The 22,940-nt window shown below is 38.0% G+C and overlaps 1 protein-coding gene across 3 annotated transcripts in view; it reads right to left on the bottom strand.

The window, feature by feature from the left end:
* The window catches only part of NCAM2 (neural cell adhesion molecule 2), a 204,613-nt gene that overhangs the window by 93,269 nt on the left and 88,404 nt on the right, over nt 1-22,940 (bottom strand). For all 3 annotated transcript variants that reach the window (XR_014219210.1, XR_014219211.1, XM_082220742.1), the window contains exons 2-7: nt 13,094-13,168; nt 9,623-9,829; nt 8,878-9,021; nt 6,471-6,608; nt 4,381-4,498; nt 910-1,070 (exon numbers count right to left, since the gene is read on the bottom strand). Coding sequence is in view for 1 of the 3 variants with exons in the window: in XM_082220742.1 (XP_082076868.1) it covers nt 910-1,070; nt 4,381-4,498; nt 6,471-6,608; nt 8,878-9,021; nt 9,623-9,829; nt 13,094-13,168 (843 nt within the window). In the remaining 2 variants the exon portion in view is untranslated. The remainder of the gene's footprint in view (nt 1-909; nt 1,071-4,380; nt 4,499-6,470; nt 6,609-8,877; nt 9,022-9,622; nt 9,830-13,093; nt 13,169-22,940) is intronic.

Below are 22,940 nucleotides of genomic sequence, written 5' to 3'. Positions count from 1 at the left end.
GTGCATCAGTGCATCACTTCCATTCTAAAAGAATGAAAGTTGTATTTCAAATTTAGAAAAAAGTTGCAGCGAACCCTTATCACTTTTAAAAAGTGGTCTTCTTCAATGCTTCAGTTAGCTGCCACAGCATTTTCATAGTGCTGTTTGTGCTTACTAAGGAAAAGGGGGGAGGGGTGTTTTTCAAGATAAAGATGGGGGTAGAAATTTCCTACTCCTTTGAAACGTTTCCCTCAATCTTTTAAATAGTGCTAAAGGCATTTGGAGCTATCTACTAGTTTAAAATCAGAGTGCTTGGCTATAATAAAGCAGGAAAAGGGGTAATGTCTGTGGGTGTTCCTGTATTTTTGCCAGCCTGACAGACACTAGGCTACTCAAATTCAGCATTAGAAATAATGGTAGGTTATAGCATCACTGTCCCTCCCCTAGGTTATCCTAATGAATCCTTGGGGATTAGCATTTGGGCTGGGGGAAGAATCACAATATGCAAGATACTATAATCCCTATTCCGTGAGATATGTTGCTTTATGGAAAATCTAAGTTTCCTTTAAAACTCCTCAGAGTTCAGAAGTTTGCTTATTCTTTTTTTACCTTAGGTGAAATTTCTGGCAACTTGGACGTATGCCATACACCAGGCATAGGCAAACTCAGCCCTCCAGATGTTTTGGGACTACAACTCTGACCATCCCTGACCACTGGTCCTGTTAGCTAGGGATGATGGGAGTTGTAGTCCCAAAACATATGGAGTGCCGAGTTAGCCTATGCATGTCATACACCCTTGCACAGCACCTCCAAATTTGTCTGAAATCTTTATGTGAAATTCAGTGGCAACTTTAACAATACAACAGGAATCAGAATATGTACTCTAATTTTGAACAGAGTTCAAAGGTAGATATAGCAAGCAATACTTACCAAAAACTTGAAGAAATGTCTGATTTGTCATCTTTCCTGCTTTATTTCTTGCTTCACAGATGTAAGGTCCAGCATCAATATTTTTGATATCTCTAATGGTCAGTTCTGTATTGCTTCCCCTTAGTACGTATTTTTCATTTTCCTCAATGCGTTTTCCTCTCCTGAGAGACGAAAATGATTTATAAGCACAAAACATACTTTATCATCTGATCTGAAACAGGCAGCATTTCAAAACAATATTACTGTTGTTATTTGGGTTGTCTTGGGCGAGATAAAGTGACTAACAGATTTAATAAATAAATAATGATAAATAAGTATAAGAATATTTTCACGATCATTTCTAATACATAGCATACTAGTGTCAATAGTAGCACACAGTTTCTTGGTTCACTGGCAAATGTACAGTGCTGTTTTAAAAAAAAATTGCAAGGCAATTCATTTTAATAGGGTTCACTGAATAATTGAGGACTATGCAAATTAATTACCTGAGGTCAAATTATTTATTAGTTTCAGGTAAATTCAATATAACCTCACACATTCCAACCTTTTCGCTGGATGTACAGCTCCAGTCATGAGAGTTTAAATATATTCTCACTGTACTACTGAACTTACTACCCACAGTCACTTCATCATGATTTACTGACCTGTGCCCAATTTAATCACAAAGTTGAACAACTAACAGAAGAGATGTACAGTGGTACCTCGGGTTAAGAACTTTATTCGTTCTGAAGGTCTGTTCTTAACCTGAAGCACCGCTTTAGCTCCTACTGCCGCTGCACTGTCACTGCACAATTTCTGTTCTCATCCTGAAGCAAAGTTCTTAACCCAAGGTAGTATTTCTGGGTTAGTGGAGTCTGTAACCTGAAACATATGTAACCTGAAGCGTATGTAATTCTTGGTACCACTGTACTCTCATAGGCTGTATTCAGACAGCACTTTATTTGGTCTTTCTGACCTTTCCATACCTGTTAATTTTCATGTTTTATGGTCACACAAGAACAAATGTCACTGGACGTGTCTCCACAACCCTACCCATTACATACGTTTCAAGTTACAGACTCCACTAACCCTGAAGTTTTATGGCATAAAAGCAACTTCTAGAAATCCACTGGAATCTAGCAGAAGTTTAACATTCATTTACGTCTTAATTGTTTTGAGAAATATAAATGGGAGCACACAGGTGGGATTGTGGTGACATGTTCAGTGACATTAGTTCTTGTGTTACACCATGGCCACTGGTGTGAACGAAATATGAATGCATTTTGAAAGCTTGGGTTAGCTGTTTCTCTCCTACTGGACTCAATATACCAAATACCAAAGAGGTTACAATTTAAGCAAAAGGGACGTTACTGTACGTTGCTGTAGTGTAGGAGGAAGAGAAAACCTGTAATATTAGCAAAAATCCTGCTTCATTGTTGCAAATTATAGCCTGCTCACACCATGCAGAATATGTCTTTTCTCAAGGATATGGGAAGAAAAAAGAAAACTGAAAAACCAAACCAAAAATACACTCCCACAGCTAAATACTGGATATTTTCATCTTTAAAAGAAAGCTTTATACTCCAAAACATGTTATCCTCAAACAGGCAGAGAGGGAATTACCCCGAGGAAACAGGAAGTTCTGCTTATGTCAGGAAACAAGGATCTGAATACCAACAGTTGAGGTTGCAAATAAGTCTTCAAGAGATTAATAATTTAAGAAAATGAACAATACTAAAAGAAGGCATCCATTTTCATTTTTTAAAGATAAGCCTCAGATTTTTTTTTAAGATGTTATCAGGGGGACTTCTTTTCAATCAGTGATAATTGCCATTGAAAATGACGTTTTGATAAAATCTGCTGATTTAGTTGCTTCTACCTATGAAGGAACTTTTCTGTGGAAAGATCCGCAAGGTCAGATTTCAAACCCTCCAGTGAACAGAAGAGATCTCATCCAGCAGCTTATATACAGGTGGGCACTATAAAAATAGCATGTACAAGTCTACTACTGTAATTCTCAACATTGAAAAAAATATTGCTATGAATAATTTCATGCTAGACTGAGTATAGTACTGGAATTACACCCCTTTCCTTTTAAAATCTATCCATCTATGTGCAAACTGCATCAGTTTGCAAACTACAGCTTTTGTAATATTTATTTAAATAGATAAGCAGAAAGAAAAAAGTTGGTAAAATAACTTCTCTGAGAGATGACCCCTCATGCTTTTAACATAACGAAATGGTATTTTTATGCAATACCTGAGTCAGATTTTTCATGTTCAAAATTGCAGAAGCAGCTTTGAGAAGGAGTATGCTTCTGAACACACAACTGGAAATACTTGTTTAGACAGAAAAGCTCAGATTTTTTATTGACTTTTCTCTTAAGCACCTCTTTGCTCATTACAATTTACATATGAGAGAAATATGAGATTTGGGACAGAATCCCAACAAAATGTTTTCTGGAAAAGAAAGCATCTCTCAACAAGAGGTGATTAGTAAATAGAAATGAAGTTTGATCATGGACTGTATTAGTTATAGTCTATGTAGCAATGTTTCTAAACAAATTACCTTATCCATATGTGGGAATACAACTGAACTTGTATTCTAAAAAGGTAAGGTAAAGGACCTCTGGACGGTTAAGTCCAGTCAAAGGCAACTATGGGAGAAGGCGGTCATCTTGCTTCAGGCCGAGGGAGCCGGCCTTTGTCTACAGACAGCTTTCTGGGTAATGTGGCCAGCAGGACTAAACTGCTTCTGGTGCAACGGGACACCATGATGGAAACCAGAGCACACAGAAATGCCATATATCTTCCCACCGCAGCGGTACCTATTTATCTACTTGCACTGCTGTGCTTTCAAACTGCTAGGATGGCAAAAGCTTGTATTCTACATCTAATTGGCACTGAAGATTTGCATGCAAAATGATGGAGGCCCAAACCACCTCAGTCAAAAAGGGTAAGAGAAACAACCCAGCCACACTTTCAGTGGGTAGAATAGAGAGTTGCACGTGGGGAAAGGCCTGCAGAACTGCTCTAGGCTCCATCCACAGTGCAGCAGATTGAGGTGTGTGTATTGCACCCCGCAGTCCCTGGAGACTCATCTGGATGTACTGCTGGTGGATCATCTGGATGACAAGCTGATGACTGCACTGAATATGAAAGTCTGAACTTTTGCCTCTCCCCAGCTTGGCTGAAGCACTATCCACTTTGGCAGTGTAACTCAGATATAAACAAAGTGAATAGTATTTCAGGATCCATGTCTTTCTTGTATTTACAGCATTCAGACAATGTTTCACGTTAATTTTGATGGTTTCAGATAGCACAAAGTCCAATTACATGACATTTCCAACAGGAATAAAGTAAAAACAAGAACAAAATACCTGCTCAATTAGTGACCCTTTAAAAAGAAATCCCTATGAGCTCAAAGGTTTATTTTCACCTCACTATTCAAATGTATATTTGAAATATCTCTGCAGCATATATTTGAGCTTACCTATACCAATTGATTTCAGGTTCAGGAGAACCCATGGCTCTGCAAAATAATGTAATTGACTCTCCTCGATCTGCTGTGGCATTAAAGGACTTCTGTAGCAATGTGATAGCTGGAGGAACTGAAGAAAATATGGAATATGGATGTAAGGTTAGATAAGGTTAGAAAGCACACAGATCCCTCTTGTTTCTTAAAGTAACTTTGCTATAACCATTTCATTTTCAAACCACAAATAAAGCCGATGGATAAGTTTTAGTCAAGTAAAATTCAGTTACTTATTTACTATCATAAAGAACAGGCATAGGCAAACACAGCCCTCCAGATGTTTTGGGACTATAACTCCCACCATCCCTGACCACTAGTCCTGTTAGCTAGGGATGATGGGAACTGTAGTCCCAAAACATCTGGAGGGCTGAGTTTGCCTATGTCTGATCAAGAATATTACCAGTTTATAGTTTCAGTTTTAGTCAGTTCAGAGTTAACCACAGCACTTCTATCAGAAGAAACCATGGATATTTAAACTTTAATTGTTAGGCTCTAAGCTGTTAACTCTTAGCATTTTGATGCCATTTTAAAATTAAAAATGTATAGTGATTTTTTGACATAAATGCATGATAGTTTTTAAAGGTTATTGCAGTATAAATGTTTTAAGGAGTTCATTACTGGAAACAGGAAAAAACGCCTTAACAATAGCACCTTAGATTAGCCAATAGCTTTTTACTACTTCATTTTTTATTATACTATGTCTGCATGTGTCTTCATTGTGGAAGGAGGGAATATAAATGTTTGGTTTGGCTGGACTGTGCCCATTCTATGCACTATAAAGGTAAAGATAAAGGTACCCCCGACCGTTAGGTCCAGTCGTGGATGACTCTGGGGTTGCATGCTCATCTCGCTCTATAGGCCGAGGGAGCCGGCATTTGTCTGCAGACAGCTTCCGGGTCATGTGGCCAGCATGACTAAGCCGCTTCTGGCAAACCAGAGCAGCACACGGAAATGCCGTTTACCTTCCCGCCAGGGAAGTAGCTATTTATCTACTTGCACTTTGACGTTGTTTCGAACTGTTAGGTTGGTAGGAGCTGGGACTGAGCAATGGGAACTCACCCCGTCACGGGGTTTTGAACCACGAACTTCTGATAGGCAAGCTCTAGGCTCTGTGGTTTAGACCACAGTGCCACCCACGTCCCTTCTATGCACTATACCACACACTTAATAAAAGGTGCCATTTTGAAAAATAATAATATAGAGTTGTATCTAATGAAATCATAGAAGATGATTAACTGAAATTCAGAGGTCTGCTCTAAGTCATACACAACCCATAATTAAGGTAGTGTTTAAAAACAATACACCAAACATTATGCCTTGGATGAAAAGAAATGTTAAGTGAGACTCCACTTGCCCCATTGGAGCACTGCCACCATCCCAGTATGGAACTGCCTTTCAGCTTATGCAGGGCACCTTTGGACCCAGGCCTATCTTTTTAATCAAGAAACTTCTGCTGAACTGAAGATCATTTAAAATAAAAGGTTTGCATGGATACATATATGTAATAAAAGACTACAACCCTGGTCACATGTAAACTTTAGGTGCACAACAATAGTCACAAACATTAGATTATATACGTGTGTGTGTGTGTGTGTGTGTGTTTGGCTGCAGCATCATTAAATGAAAGTCTCAAGGTGTAATTTAACAAGCTGATAAAGTTGCTACAGTAATGAGCATAATATTGAATCCTTGATTATTCTGAATTATATAAGTGGAAGTTCACCCAATGTAACATCTAGCCCAATTTCTATTATAAACTGGAATGTGAACTCAATGGTAGACTATTACCTTGATATTATAGTATTAGAAAAATTGATTTTGCCAGTCATGACCTCAGCTATTTACACACTTAGAGTAAGCTACAGCATATTTTGTGGTAATAACAAGGCAAGAGAAAGCACTGAGGGCCACACATAAAGGGTGATAATTTAGATTTACGTAATATTTTGTTTGGTGCTAAGCAGAATTATTTTAACACAAAAAACAGGCATCTCTCTCTTTTTCTCTGTCTCCCTCTGTGTGTAGAACTGTTCAGTTTTGCTTCTTACCATTTACAAGTACAATGATATCCCGAAAGTCAATTTCCCCTCTGGCTTCTACTCTTCCTTCACATCTGTAAACACCTTCATCACTTTTATTGATTTTAAGAATTTGAAGATTATTGTTTGGCAGCATGGCAAACCTATCTGGAAAGGCATGTAAGATATAAAATAGTATCAGTAAGTGAAGGCACTGCTGGGAACATGGTTATGAATTGATAAAATTTAAACTATTCTGCTATACTATCAGAGAGCTCATCAACAAAACATACTTCAATTTACAAGTAAAATGTAATTCTAGAAGCTCAGTTATCCTATATCAAATGCTTCATGTTGTCTTTTTTTTTAAAAAAAAATTAACAAATGTACCTCTTATAAACAACAGCTCATCTGACCCATCATACCTCACAAACTTTCCTAACAAGAAATGAATATCAGAACAAGAAAAAGGGAGGCAGGAAAGAAAATAAAGAACAGAGGCAGGAAGAGAGATAAAGAAGTAAGTTAGGGAAAGCCAACATGGTTCCCTCCAGACATTGTTACACTGCAGTTCCTATCATTCTGACCTCTGGCTATGCTAGCTGGCTTGGGCGTGTGCAAGTGGTTGCCCAAGAAGCACAGGAAATGAACCACATTGGCTATTGGAAGGTTATATATGAATTTATCTACGGATTCTCAATCATTTTTATAAGTCTCTCTCCTGTTATATGACTTTTCCACACATTGAACTCTTGCATGTCTCTACCATGTAACTGATAACAGGAGAGTGAGATAGCTCATGGTTTTGAAGTTTTAACTTTTTGCCACCAATGAAGGTTGTTGAACTCATAATGCAGGGGTCAGTCCAAGCTGGTCCACAAGACTGTTCTCACCCAAACCATGCCAATATCCCCCAAACCTCCTCTCAGGTGTGAGGTAGGTAAGGGTACAGCTCCAAAGGAATAATGCAAGCTCAAAAGCACTGGCAGAGAACCCCACTAGGGTATGTATGCTGCTGAGGGGAATCAATGTTGAGTGAGTCCCCCTACTGTTTGCAGGTGAAGTTTCATAGCACATCTGCAAACAGACATTTTTATAATAATAATATAATAATAATTTATTATTTATACCCCGCCCATCTGGCTGAGTCTCCCCAGCCACTCTGGGTGGCTCCCAATCAGTGTTAAAAACAGTACAGCATTACATATTAAAAACTTCCCTGATTTTTGCTTTCCAGATAACACCTGCAGATGGAAAATGTAACTGCTGTAACTCAATGTAACTGCTAATCATCCGTAACAGCAAGCCTCTTTGCAGGCACACTCCCAGTGCCAATCAACTTCAAATGGTTGCAACCTGATATAAAGTCAGGTGACTGACCAGTGGAGGCCCTGCCCACCTGTCAAAGATGGTCTGCCGGGGGGTTAGGAAGGAGAGGTTCTGGCCACCTGCTGAAACCATTGCCCTACCTCTCTCCCAATGTAGCACTTAGAAAGCTCCCACAATGATTTAAATAATCCAGAATCAACTGATTGAAAATAGGATAGCAGAAGACAAAGAAAGAATAATTCAATGCTCCAAATCATGGCAAAATCCAACAACCATAGAGCAGATATTTATATCTTTTGTTAAAATTCAGTCATTTTCCTGATGTTTAATTCAGCATATTTTAGCTAGTTCTCAGAATTTACTAAGGTAGTATAGAAATCAAAGTAGAATTGAAGTCATGTATGAGGAAAAATATTGTCTTGAGGGTCTAATCCAAAGACCAAACAAATGAAGATTAACATGACAATTCTTGAATTCATTGGTCTCCACGACTAACCTAATTTACAACCAAGTTTTAAAGCTAAAAATCTGCAAATGTCTTCCCACAGCTGTTGACTAGAATTATTTATTTTTTTACTTGGCAAGAGTCTACCTAACTGTGGGGTTACTTAACAAGAAGGTACCAAACATAGTCAGTTTGTAAATTCAAGAGGGATCCTGAGCAGAGAAGTCTCAAACAACACAGAGTCTAAAATAACCTGGTAGATAGTCCTGTGGCCACAACCACCACTTCTTTGGGAAAGTTCTTTCATCACTGAGTTTGTACATAGGACCCAAGTAGTCACCAGGGTTTTTGTTTTGTTTTGTTTTTGGCCAGTTTTATCTTGTGGATTTCATTTGCCAATCCCTAAGCTATTTACCTTTATTTGCAATGGAAAATTAAATTTCAGAGGGATATATCAGGAAAAGGACTACATCGCAATTTAATAGTAACATTAATTGCATTCCCCATCTCCAGCAATATAACATCTCAATGACCACATTTACTCATTATTTTGCTAACACAATAGGTGTTTCATTACTATATCAGAACATTAACGTAAGTGCCTTTAAACTGGTTGAATGTAGAATGAAAACAGATAATTTAAAGAGTTACCAAAATACTAACTGTCAGCAATATTTGAGACTTCCTCATTTTGATACAACCAGCTGACAATAGGTGCAGGTGAACTAGTAACACGGCAAATGACTTGTACATCTTCTCCCTGTACAAATTCTTGTGGGGATGAGATATCTTGGAATGTGAGCTTTTCTAAGAAAGAAGGAAAGACAGTTTAGTTAGTAGCTTCTACCATTTGCTGAGAATTCCAAAGTACATTACTTAGGTAACAAAGAGAATTTACTTAGCACTTTAAAGTGTTAAAAGTATTTCACATGCAAGTTGGATAAGTACGATTATCGTATTGTTCTGTTGCAGCAAAAAGACAAGGTCGATGGCAAAAATATAAAGCAGGGCACCAGTGCTATATTATTTATTTATTTCATAAAAGTCATACACTGCTTGATTATTCTTGTTTTTTTAAATCACATCAAATTTGTTTTCAAAAATACCAGAATACTTTAAGTTTCTATTAACAAAGACAAAACTATTTCAAGTTAAAAGTAAACCATTGTTGTTGTTGTTTAGTCATTTAGTCGTGACCAATTACTATAAATAAGTCTTCTGCTGCCATCTATTATAAATATATATATGAAAATTTGCTTACTTCAAAGTAATCGTACTGAGTAGCCCCAATATAATGAATACTTTTGATATAAAGTTTACAGAGCACTTATATTCATCATTTTCGGTACAACATGAAGGAAGAGAAGCCTCACTACTGAATTTATTTTCACCTTTGGATTTTACTTACGGTAAATTTCCAAAACAACAGTAGCCTCTTGAGTCTGTCCTCTAGAATCTGTTGCTTGACACCTGTATATTCCAGCATCTTCCACATTGGCATTGTAGATTGTTAACCGTGATCTGACACCTTCTTTCTGTACTACCACTCTTTGATTAGATACAATCTTCTCTCCTTGTGGGTTGTACCAATCTATACTCTCAGCCTCACCAATTACTAAAGGAAAGAAGAAAGAAAGACAACAATGTACATAATGAATAATGGACACGGTATCAGATACATTTCTTTAAAATATGCTATGCTCATGTGCATCAGTTTGATTCTATATTTTGGGACAATATCAAGCAGTCTCACAATATTATGTCCAGTAGGGGTCTTCCAGAAGTTTGATTTTGTTAGGGGTGTGCATCAGATTTTACTGAATCCTAAATTAGAAACAAGCAACACAAAATGGCAGGTTTCAGGCTTGTCTAGGATTCCCATATTTCAAGAAGTAAAAATTCGGGTGATCTTGCAAAAAATAAAAGCTCAACAACTTTTTTTGCAATCTCGCCAAAATAAAGCCCCTAAAACCGAGGCATTTCCTATAAAATGAAAAAAAAAGATGGGGATGTAGGCCCCCCAAAAGAGGACATGTCTGGGATTTTCTGGATGTATGGCAAGCCTAGGGTTGTCCAAACCAAAGAGGAATCTGTCTGAAGTGCCTTGAACTGAAGCAAAAACAACTAAAGTGATTTGGAGATACTTTCTTTTTTTATATCTGTGGACAGTGTGCCTGCAAAAATCAAACCATTTCTCCCAAGATTCCAATGTAATGAAATTCCACTGTAAAAGTGGGAAAGCAGAAATAATTTAATTGGGTCTCTGCAATCACAATGCTTCAGGGAAAGGATGCTAAAAAGTACTATATCACTTTGTTTTTACCAGTTCTGCTTGTTTTGCTAGTTCTGCTAATGACATTTGTTTCCAAAATGATAGACAATCGAGTCTTTCTGCCTTTGTGTCATTGCCCAAGCATCCATTCCTGCATTGATATAATTTAAAAACAAACAAACAAACTCTAAAAACAACAAAATAAAATAACCAACCATTCTATCTATTATTTGAATAAAACAACTGAAATGTAGAGTATTTTCAGGAACAAATTATTCATTAGTGGTTGACATTTGATTAGCTAGGTTTTGTTTGTATTACTTCTTTTTGTAATAATCTTTAATTATCTGCCATTAACTCAAAATTCAATTGGTCGGAATGAGTAGTCATAAAAATAATTACATGGAATGAACTTTGTACTTTCTCCTGTCCTAATACAATTTCAAAGTTAGAAGGTAGTGACCCCATGGTTTATAGACCTAATAATGTATACTTAAATTCTAATGGGATATCTCATTGTCTCCTGGCTATGATATGACAGTAAAATCAACTCCTTTCAAATCTCACTTGGAAGCACATTGCAGAGATTATGAAGCATATATGCAGTGGAAATGTGATTTTCAGAGTTAAGACTTAGAAGGAAATTCCACCAATACCTGTACTCATTAAATGAAACCCCACATTGTTCAGATAGTTTAATTTATTCAGTAGCAACTGAATAATTAGTGCCAGAACATTTCTCAATGTTTCAGTTCATTATACATTTTTAATGCTTTGTAATGCATTTGCAGAACAGGTAGAGTTTGCTACTCAGTACCAGGAAAAGATTCCCCTCTAAATTTCCATACAAAGGGTTACTATGAAAAGCTCAGGAGCACATCCAGTAAAATAGAAAGCAACTCTATTCTTGCTATCTTTTCAGAAGTGAAAAGAGGTCATGCCCAGTGCCACTAATGTTTCCAACCAGCTCAGTTCTTCTCTCACTTAATTGCCTTAGTTTGTACCCTCTGCAAACTGGCTGCTTCAATATGAAAAGCTCAATTCCTACCCAGGGCTGGCTCTACCATTATTTAGAGGTGGTGCCTGCATTATATTTGGGGCCATGAAAGAGAAGCAAATTATTAGTTTTTTAATTTATCATCGACATCATTGTCATCATCATAAAATTTACATACCGCTTAATTTTATATATATATCAATATATATTGTCAGGGAACTGCCATCAGCTCAGAGACGAGAGGTGGAAGGGCAGTTGGGTTACAGGGAGCCTCCAAAGATTGTGAGAAGCAGCACTTCCTCCGTGAAGGAGGAAAGCCACACCTCCAGTGGGGAAGGGGTGCAGGGCTCGGAGGATGCAAGGGAGAGCCACAGCACCGAGCATGAACAAAGCAGGGGGGAGGCAGGTCCCCCTCTGCCCACGCCCTCTTTGCGCAGTCAGTTTTCGTGCAGAGAGAGGAGGCATAGGATGGGGGTCAAAAAACTACTCTGCTGGGGAAAGTTTAAGGACCGCCTACTCCCAGATTCTGCTAGCGACTGAGCAGACATGGAATTGAGTTGATCTGCATTGTGAACATTTTGGACAGATAATAAAGCCTTGTAAAGACCAATGGGGAGTCTTGCCTATATATATATAACACCAGTTTACAAAGTATACCAAGTATACCATATGACTTGAAGGGAGTGCTATACCATCTGAATTGAAGGGACCACTATATGCTGTTCTACCTGAGGCAGCCAAGTTCTCACTCTCCCCTTTTGCTCCTTAGACTACTGACTCCAGACCCATAGAGAGGAATCTTCACTTCTGAAAGTTTGCATATAAGGGATCATTTCACCAGGTGCCCGTGATCACCACATGGCACTAAATGATAAGAAAACACAATTCAAGCAAAGCACATTCCACACGGTTCAATGCTATGGGGGAGGTGGAGTTGGAGAATATGTAATTTATACAGTTCGTGCAAAGATCAGGGACCATTTCCCAATCAATCAAATCAAAATAATGTCAGACATTATTCTCAAGTGGGGTAGATGCTTTCTAATGCCTACAAATAATTTTTGCTTCCATAAAAGCTCTGCAAGACCAGGCTTCCTGTAGACCAGAGAGTACCTATATTGGTATGTAACTATATATAATCTAAAATAATACAATGAAACATAAAGTGCACACAACATTAAGAATCCATGTTGATGTATCAAAAAATAATGTCAAAAAATATTACAAAATATTAGGTTGAAACTGCACTCTTCCTCATAAAACTCCAGTACACATCTGGTTCCAGGAAGTGTCTTATGACCAGAACGGCCATAAATATTTGAAATTTCCTTGCTCTACCACTTCCTTACTTTCATCAGCTCATAGCTTCTTCTTTCACTGATATCTATGTAAGATATTGCCTTGCCCCATATTCTCCAATCTTAGATTCCAAGCCTCAAATACTTACATTCCCATCAGGCCAATCACTAGTCAGTGATTGTTGCAATGAACAACATTGTTACACTTCCTTAACCATCCCGATGCTTAGCTGCTTGCCTCCAATTGGTGTACACACTAGTCACAAGTGAAAAGGGATAGAAGTCAAGTTGAAATTAAGCAAATATACATACCTGTGCATGTGAAGAATTTGGATACACCCACACTGACTTCTACCTTGCTGAGGGAAATTGACACTTGTAAAAGTGCTGCAAAATAAAATAAAATAAAAATTATTATTATTGAAGCAGAATTTTCCATATGTCCACAAAGAGAAAAACTTCCACATATTAAAACCATAAATAGAATCATGTCCCTACAAATTAGATTCCTCTGTGAGAGAGCCTTACACCCTACCTCTTGGAATACTTCTAAGTAACAAGCGCTACAAACCAATATTTAGAAGCAGAATCCAAATATTAGGGGCAGACATACTCATGTATAAAAAAGGGGGAAAACAGTTAATGAGATTTTTTTAAAGAGACAATCACGTTATTCTAAACACATCACACCATCTGTTAATTTTTAAATACATTTAGCTAAATCCAGACTACGCTAGATGAACTCAATGGTGTCTAAATAATCCACGCATAAGTAGACCTACATGGTAGTCCTTGAGTGACATTGTCACAGATTGTTACCTGCACAATGTCCCCAAATTACAGCCAGTTGCCACTTGCTATTTTCCTTCTGGAAACAAAACAACAGCAAGAAAACCACCTGTGGCAAAAAATATATATGACGCTGAAATGCATTGAATTTTGCCATTGGGATGTGTTTACTACAAGCCAAAGTTAGCAGACCAGGGTGAATAAAAATTCAAGAAAGGTCAAGAAATGGTGGGGCATATCCATATTTCTCTAACAAAAAGCAGTTCTCTTGAAGGTTTCTTAATGGAATCAGAAAAATACCCCATTTACCATTAATGTTAGTTAACATTGGTTCTCAGCTGCAATGTAGGTCCCGCCCCCCGACAAGTTACAAAATTTTCATAACACTCTAAAAGATTTGTCATTTGTAAAAGAGGTCATATTCTGTTTAAAGAAATCCATCTTGCTCACTACTCAACCTTCCCATCAGCAGAACTATCGTAACAGTTGCTTGGTTACTAGGACCATGACAGAGAGACAGAGAGTGCTTCCAAAGGTTAGTGAAAAATAAAAATAAAAATCCCATTTGTGCCCTGCTATCTACCATAAAAGCTTAAAACTCATCAGAATATGTTAAATCACTCATTGCCAATGAAACAGAATAACATGTTTACTGAAAGGGGACAGAAGACCATGGTTCTGAGCGACATACAATTAAAACAGGAAAACAGAATTCTGACTAAATTAGTGATGCTGGCTTCTAAAAAGTTCCAAACTGCATGCAGAAAGTAGAAATTGTCCTCTTTTGGGGGTCTTCTGGTGGTTCCCCTACGTCAAGAAGTGAAGTTAAAGGGAACCAGACAGAGAGCCTTCTCAGCAGTGGCACCCTCCGTGTGGAACACCCTCCCATCAGATGTTAAGGAAATAAAAAACTACACAATTTATAGAAGACATCTGAAGGCAGTTTTTAATGTTTGACATTTACTATGTTTTTATATGTTCTGTAAGCCACCCAGAGTGGTTGGGGAAACCCAGCCTGATGGTGGGATATAATAATAATAATAATAATAATAATAATAATAATAATAATAATAAAATAGATCAATAGCAATGGGCCTAGCTGCAATGTTTAGCTGATTAATAGGCTAGAGTAATGAGTGCATTTTTGTAGTGGATAAAAAGTTATCTCTGATTAATTATGCTTCACATTGAAATCATTCATTGTTTTTAATGGGATGCAGTCAAGCAAGAAGGGTACCCTAGTGTTTTTGATGTTCCCCTTCCCTACCCAGAGGAACCCCCTGTGCTACCAAAAATATATTTATGAGGGTTGGGGACACTTCAGAGCAGTATGGGACATGGCACAAGAGACTGCAATATTTGCTTGCATTGATGCAACCTGTAGTATTGTGATGCTACACGGACAGACAGCACAGCACAGCAGAAAACCTATTCAGGCATTATGGAAATGGAGTAAGTTCTTCCATAAGGAGGAAAACGTTGAGATGAATATGTTAGCTTCAGCCCATCTCTCTTCCTTTTCATCACCTTCCATGAGTTGGCTGGAGAACCACACTGCAAAATTTGAAGAAGACTGAATTTCCAAGGATTGCTGAATACACTAATATTCAGTTGGCACAGATTGCTCCTCAACTTAAACAACATGAGGAGGAATATAATTTGAAGGCACTGGTATTAAAAATTCTAAACTACACTTATAAATGTAGGCACAACTCTAGTAGTAACAGAATAAAGGAAAGAATATAAACACATGTTCTACATATGGTTATTTAATAATTATAAAATAGAAAACAAAAAAATACCATATGCCCTCTTTCCCCAGCCCAGCCAGAAGCATCGTTTCTGGCAAGGCTTTATGTAAATATGGTTTGAGAGAATTAAAAATAAATAAATCCCTGATGCAGATTAGAATCGAAAAGTATTTCCTTAGTGATTAGTTGAGCAATCTGTGCTTATGAGGTAGTTAAGCAAACTCTATTACCGGTTCATGGAATGTTCTCTCATCAGTTATTTGAAGTATGACATTTAATTAAAATGAAAATATTCTGAAGGGATATCAGTGTCCAAAAAAGTTTTATGTCATGACCAGATGTAAAGCTGTAAAGACACGACAGGAAGTACTAAGATGATGTGATGAAGCTACTGCATAAAAGGCAGGAAAAGATCAGTTCTAACTCGTATTTATGCTTGTGCAGCCCATGGTTATTCACTTGTGGAGCATCTATCACATCCATCCCCCTTGCTGGTTTACTGTGGTCAGAGCGGGGAGGTGAACGGCCCTTCCCACTTCTTGACAACAATGGAGGAACATATTACACCGCACATGTTTCTCCTCTCTGCTGGTGGAACAATAACTGCAGTGGATCTGTAAAGAGGCATGTTCTAGCTGGTTTAGACATCCCACCAGTGTGCATTCATATCTGCTTCTGGAGTAACACTTACACCACTTCTTTAAGCCCCTCAAACAGTCAGCTTGAGTGACATGTAAACTTGAGTGACATACAACAGCACTTCCTCCTCCTCTACCCTGCAGTCCCCTACGCACCCTCAAGATCTGCTGAAGCATTGGGGGATCCTAGAGTAGATTTTTTAGAGGTGTGGGGAGAGGAGAGAAAAGGGAAGTATTGTTATACAGTACCCTTAGTATCTCAATTTACACATTATATTTCTCAAGTTGCTTGTGCACTATATCAGAAGTTAATTATCCTTTTGCTATTTTCTATTTCTCCATATGTCTTTAATTACTGTGGTACCTTAGCTGTCAAACTTACTCCATTCAGGGAGTCCATTTGATTCCCGGAACCATTCGAAAACCAAGGCACTCAATCGGAAGCCACAGAAGCCGTGTCAGACATTTGCCTTCTGAAAAATGTTCCCAAACCAGAACACTCACATCCGGATTTGCGGCATTTGGGAGCCAAGCCATTTGACAACCAAGCTACCACTGCAAGGTACCACTGGTATCCTACAGACATATTCTACAATAATTATTTTCTTATTTTTCGGTGAACAACCTTAAGCCATTAAAAACAAAATGTAAGATAGTAAATTCCATTTCCATAACATGCTATTGATTGTTACTAAGTGATATCCAACAACAGTCAATTCAAATATTATCTGAAATGTGCAGATGTGTAATAATATGTTTCTCTATTTCTAAAAGCTAGAAATATGAATCGTTCCTACTCCTAGAACCCATTCTCAAAATTCCCCTTCCCACTGGAAATGTTTCTCCATTGAAGTAACTCTATACCCATGCTGTACCATGTGCTTACCATATAAACAGGCTCCATATACGACCTGCTGTCAAGATAGAAGTGTTTCTTCTCTATATTATTATTATTATTATTATTATTATTATTATTATTATTATTGAACTGACTTTTAGACAGGTATGTGGCAGTAGTGTATATAATGATTAAACTAAGGTTACCAGATTCCCCCCCCCCCAATGAATAGGGGGACACATTTCAACTTCAATGGATTTTGTATGGGAACTGATTTGTAAATCTGGGGATTGTCCTTGGGAAACGGGGATGTCTGGTAATCTTAGATTAAACCTTTCCTATTTGAGAAGAAGGGACGCGGGTGGCGCTGTGGGCTAAAGCCTCAGCGCCTAGGGCTTGCCGATCGAAAGGTCGGCGGTTCGAATCCCCGCGGCGGGGTGCGCTCCCGCTGCTCGGTCCCAGCGCCTGCCCACCTAGCAGTTCGAAAGCACCCCCGGGGGCAAGTAGATAAATAGGTACCGCTTACCAGCGGGAAGGTAAACGGCGTTCCGTGTGCGGCTCTGGCTCGCCAGAGCAGCGTTGTCACGCTGGCCACGTGACCCGGAAGTGTCTTCGGACAGCGCTGGCCCCCGGCCAATAGATGTGAGATGGGCGCACAAACCCCAGAGTCTGTCAAGACTGGCCCGTTCGGGCAGGGGTACCTTTACCTTTACCTAATAAATGTGTACTCTATTTTAAAGATGAGCTCAAGTGTTTTGCTTTGCTTTTGAGTTCAAAAACACAAAATTTGCATCCCTGAATGCTCAGCCTTGCTTATTTACGTACATTGAAATCAACAAATCTGTTTCCTCAAAAAATGCAATTGTGTGATGAATCAATAAATATTCTTAGACAGAACCTATGCACATTTAAATAGGTCAACAAGAAAATGCCTGATCTAGTTAAGATGTCTGCATTGCAGGGGATCACTTCCAACTCTACAATTCTATGATTCTGTGATCATTAATTATTGCAGTGGGAGGAGAAAGATTCAGCTGATTAATGTCCTCTGCATGGCAACCTCTGCCATCCTCCCAAGTAGCTTTATGGCATCAGCTTTTGGCAGTTTACATTGTGCAAACTTCCACAGGTCCTGTAAGCTGCACCTGCCAGTTTTGACAAAACAAAACTTTAAACTCTACTGAGGTCATTTAGAGTTTATTTTTCCTCCTCCCATATTTGGCAAACAACAGTCTCCAGAGTCCCAAAGGTAATGAAGGATGTTTGTTGTATTTTTTAAGTGTTTGCCATTAAGTTTCAAATGGGAATTTTTTTCATCCTTTGTTAAATCAGTTATCATATGTATTTAAGAATTTAGGATTTATTCACAAAATCACTGAGATTTATCAACATGAACTGAAAACAAGTTGACTAATTCTGAAGAGTGATTCTAACTTGTTTACCAATGACTACTCTTCATTATACTGGTATTATTATGTTCCTAGCCTGACTGTGTGTAATATTCTTCGTTGTATCATCAGGCAAAGTGATCTTAGTTTCTCTACTTATGGGACTGAACTAGAAGTCACACAAAGTTCATTCAGCCCATGGGATTTTCAAGATGTTTCCAGTGTAAGAAGAGTGATGCAAGTGTTTCATCCTTTGGTACACAAAATAAATATATGGATGCAACGAGCCAGAACAAATTAGGTGCATTTAAATCCCATTGTAATCAACAAACTTTTAAAATTTATGGCACTACCTAGTCAAAGGTAAATATTTTAAAGTCTAATTTATCTAAAAGGAAGCCTAACTACAAGCTTAACTCTCTTCTGTTGAAATCAGTGGCACTTAAATATAATGAACTCTGGCTTGATAAATTATGTTAAGAAGTAAGTTCCAGTTTCAACCTGAGAAGTTGCTAACCTTAGCCCCAGCCTGAGCAGTTGCTATGGTAATACTATGCTGAACATTGTTATATGCAACCTTTAGTAAGCTGGTATTCTTTCAGTACCTATGCCATTTTTTAAAAAGCATTATTTATGCTAAATTGTGTGTTCTATTTTTCAAGGCCTATATGGACCTTGAAAAACTATGTTCATAGGGCACATTCTTAATTCCTGACTAAACACAGCGACACACCTAGGATTTGGTAGCTACCCTCTAAATTGAGAAATGCTTTGAGTCAAGTCTTGAAACCCAAAATTTTAATGAACAATCCTCAGTGTATAACTGGTTAGTCAATGATTAAGAATGGGGCCTATAAACATTTTCAGAAGGCCCCTGGTGTCCTGGCTCAGTTTAATACAGAAATTTGTATTAATATGTGATTAGCTTCACATACATTATTAATATTAGTTGTAACCTAACTTTCAGAGGTACAAAATGCCCTTCTCTGCCCATTCATTTTAATTGGAACCGGTGAATCAGCTCTCTTGAAAATACACCCTGGGGTATAGGAAGCCCACACTTATTTTGAATTACACTATACTGCTGAGAACTTTTTGTAGAATTAGTGCAATTACTATAAGTTAAGGTAATTTGGGGTCAGAATTCTATTACATATCTTGAACTTAATTTGGACTATCTTAAAAGATTTTTTTTTAAAAAAATGAAGTGCTTAGGATTCTTGCTAGGAAGAAAAGTCTAATAACACTAACATCCTTTTTGCAGGAGTTGTAACATTGTTTGTAGTAGCTTGGATTCAGAGGTCTGGACAACTGTAGATGGCGGGCAGTAAAAACCCCTAAAACTCTAAGTAGAAGGCTTCTATTTAATATTTTTGGAATACTGTATTCTCTTTTCCAAGCTATCTCAAAGCTGTTTTGCAAATTAATAAAAGCCATTGTCCACACTGAAGCACCATATTCCCTGTGGGATGTTCTGATGAAACGACTGCTTTCCCCTACAGTAAATGCCTGAATATTCTTGCACAGAGACTTCTTTATATAAGAACAACAATAAAAAAGACAATATTGCAGGGTCTTACTCAAAACAGATTCATTTGAGATCTTTAATAGAATAATGTAAATGTAATGTTCACTATGGAATTATGTTCAGTTGTTTGCATGCAGTAAATTATAATTTATCTTAAAGATTGTTGAACTAAAACTTTTCAGCCATTAAAGCAATTGCTAGGCAAAGCAGCGGGATGCGGGTGGTGCTGTGGTCTAAACCACAAAACCTAGGGCTTACTGCTCAGAAAATCGGCGGTTCGAACCCCCACGACGAGGTGAGCTCCCATTGCTCAGTCCCAGCTCCTGCCAACCTAGCAGTTCGAAAGCACGTCAAAGTGCAAGTAGATAAATAGGTACTGCTCCAGCGGGAAGGTAAAGAGCGTTTCCATGCACTTCTCTGGTTCGCCAGAAGCAGCTTAGGCTGGCCACATGACCTGGAAGTTGGCCAGTAAAGCAAGAGGAGCACTGCAACCTCAGAGTTGTCTGCAATTGGAGTTAATAGTCAGGGGTCCCTTTACCTTTAGGCAAAGCAGCAGCATGCTGTGCTGGAAAGGCAGAAGTTGCCTAAAATCTAAAAGTGTTTGGGCTCAACTCAAGAGCGAAAGGCTTGTAATTAGTTACCTGCTATGCATGGCACTACTGTACATGCTATTTTAATGCCCCAACATTTACACTTTAACTATGATTGTTTCCAAATTAGCATTGAGCCATTTGTTTCAAGCAACAGTATTGAAATGGAGTAACATTTCCGTTGAAATTATTTCAAATAAAATGGGATGACATTAAAAGAGGATTAAAGAAATATAAAGCATCTAGCCATGTTTTTGTTCTCCCTGCACTGTTGGAGCAGGTAGAACCAACCTGGGAATTGCAGATTTGAGAAAACTGGTGCACTCAAGTGCTGCTTATGGGATTCTCAAAGACATCTCTGTGTGGTCACTGTGAGAACAGGAAACTAAACTAACTGCTTGGGCCTTTGACCTAGTCCAGCAGGGTTCTTCTTATGCTTTTAATGTCTTTGAACAAGTATATACATTTATATGGGCTATCTTCTCTTCCTGCTCCTTCCCCTTCCCCTTTCTTCTCCATGACTGCACAGAGCATGGTATGGGCACAGTCTATTGTGGGTCCCCCCCACCTCAGGTTTCTTTTGTTGTGCTCTTTTTTCTCATTTTCTTATAATAGCATCTACTTCTGCAATGTCTGTAGTCATACATCTATTGCCTGTTTGGGATTGCTTTTTCTTTTTTTAAGAAAGTAAGCGCTTAATGAAAAGTGCATAACTTTTTTCCAATAAGTGCATGGATTTTGGCTACGCAAGTATCAGCACTAATCCCTGAAGACAGAAAATATAATAAATGATTCATCCCTGCTCTAAACACAACCTTCCAGCAATCTTTCTAATATACAACACAGAATGTCTTTTTAAAAATCATCATTTAACAAGTTAATGAGTTACTGGGGTATATAGATCTGTTATACAAAATATGGAAGAGAATCAAATAGGGGGAAAGGTAATGAGTCACTAAATAAAGATGATTTTGAAAGGGCAAGATACACCTCTCACATAGTGTTTGCCATTCCAGAAAGCTGAATATGATCCATATTCATATATCAATATATTTCCAGAAGCAATTTGTTTTGCACATACACAAAATCAATGAACACCACCATAAATTAGAGCCTAGAAGCAAGAGACCTCAGTGCCCAGACATTATAAAAATCCTTAGATTGGCATAGAAAGTCAAATTACATGAAAATCTGCTCTCAACTAACCCTGTCCCTCCAAAAATAGCTAAGAAAATTGCTTAATATTTTCTGAAGAAATAGAGAATAATAAAATAAAAAATGCTTCTATTGTAACTAAAGATTGAGGATAGTTATGAAAAAGGAAGTGGCAGTATAGAATGCACCACTTCTAACAGCAGGTAGGAAAACCATAGTTTTTTATAATTCTCTTCTGAAAGAAAATCAGCACAAAAATCCATGAAACGTTTCTCCCTGATCGACTGGTTTGTATTTGTGGGGAAGTTATATTATTTTTTAAATGGACAAGAACTAAAAAAACCTGGAGCCCTGTACCAATAGTATGCAGCAGTACAATTCTATATACCATGACAGTAGTCCATCACATCATTTCCACATCATTCATTTGCATTTGTAGACCCAGGGTTAGCTCACAGTGATTGAATCTAAACTGTAGCATGTGTGAGTTTGCTACTTCTTTCTCAAGAAAGGGTAACTAAAACCTTTTAAATGAGTTTGGTGCCCTCTTGTCTGGACACTTTCTGTACAGTAAGTGCATACTGGCAAAAGTTCTTATTAATACACACCTTGTCCTTTTCTGCTAGAGCCAGGTTGAAAAGATATTCAATATGGCTAACTTAACTCAACAACCCCCTCCCCCCCCCCACAAACTTCACTTCTGCCAACCAAAGACAATCAACCACACCCTAGGCCACCCCAACCTCTCTCACCACAAGGAAACATAACAAGTAAATAGAAAGAGAACCTACCCAAGTGACGCTTGCACAAACCCCACACACATACACTAAGTAAAAGAACATAAGCTTTCCCACCCCCTCTCTCCCTCCCCCTCTTTTCTTCCCAACCCTATACTGCATATAACACCAATGCTTCACAACAGATGTAACTGATCTGTAGAAAACACAACCTGAGGACAGAGACAATGTGTGTGCTTTTGTAAACCAAGAAAATATTTAATAAGAAATATTTTTAGAAAGAAAGAAAGAAAGAAAGAAAGAAAGAAAGAAAGAAAAGCAGGCAAAGATATGCCCCACAGGGATACCATGGAGGTAAAATTAGCTAATTCTTCTAACAGATATCACAGGTTAAGTCCAAATAATTTTCAGTCTTTAGGAATAAACAGGAGAGAAAGAGAGAAGGAAATAGCAATTTTGCTTGTGAGCCCTGATATGAGATGCCATCTTTCTGAAAGTTTCCAGGTCCCCCAACCGACCTTTCACAGGTAGAAGGGGCAGCCCATCTGTTGATCACCTGACATTATATGATTCGACTTCAAAGGAACAATCAGAAGTCCACTTGCAGTGCTCTCCCAATTCTTTCCCTCCAACTGCAATTCAACACTTTTTTCTCTTGGGTGCCTTTTTCTGTGACAGAACCATTTTCAGTGTTTTAAATTATGTCAGTGGGTGCAAAGGAAGAATAATGAAAGCACTTAGAAGT

The sequence above is a fragment of the Podarcis vaucheri genome (genome assembly GCF_965113315.1).
Source record: "Podarcis vaucheri genome assembly, chromosome: 4".
In the NCBI taxonomy this organism is placed as follows: Eukaryota; Metazoa; Chordata; class Lepidosauria; order Squamata; family Lacertidae; genus Podarcis; species Podarcis vaucheri.
This window is presented reverse-complemented; position numbering and strand designations above follow the sequence as displayed.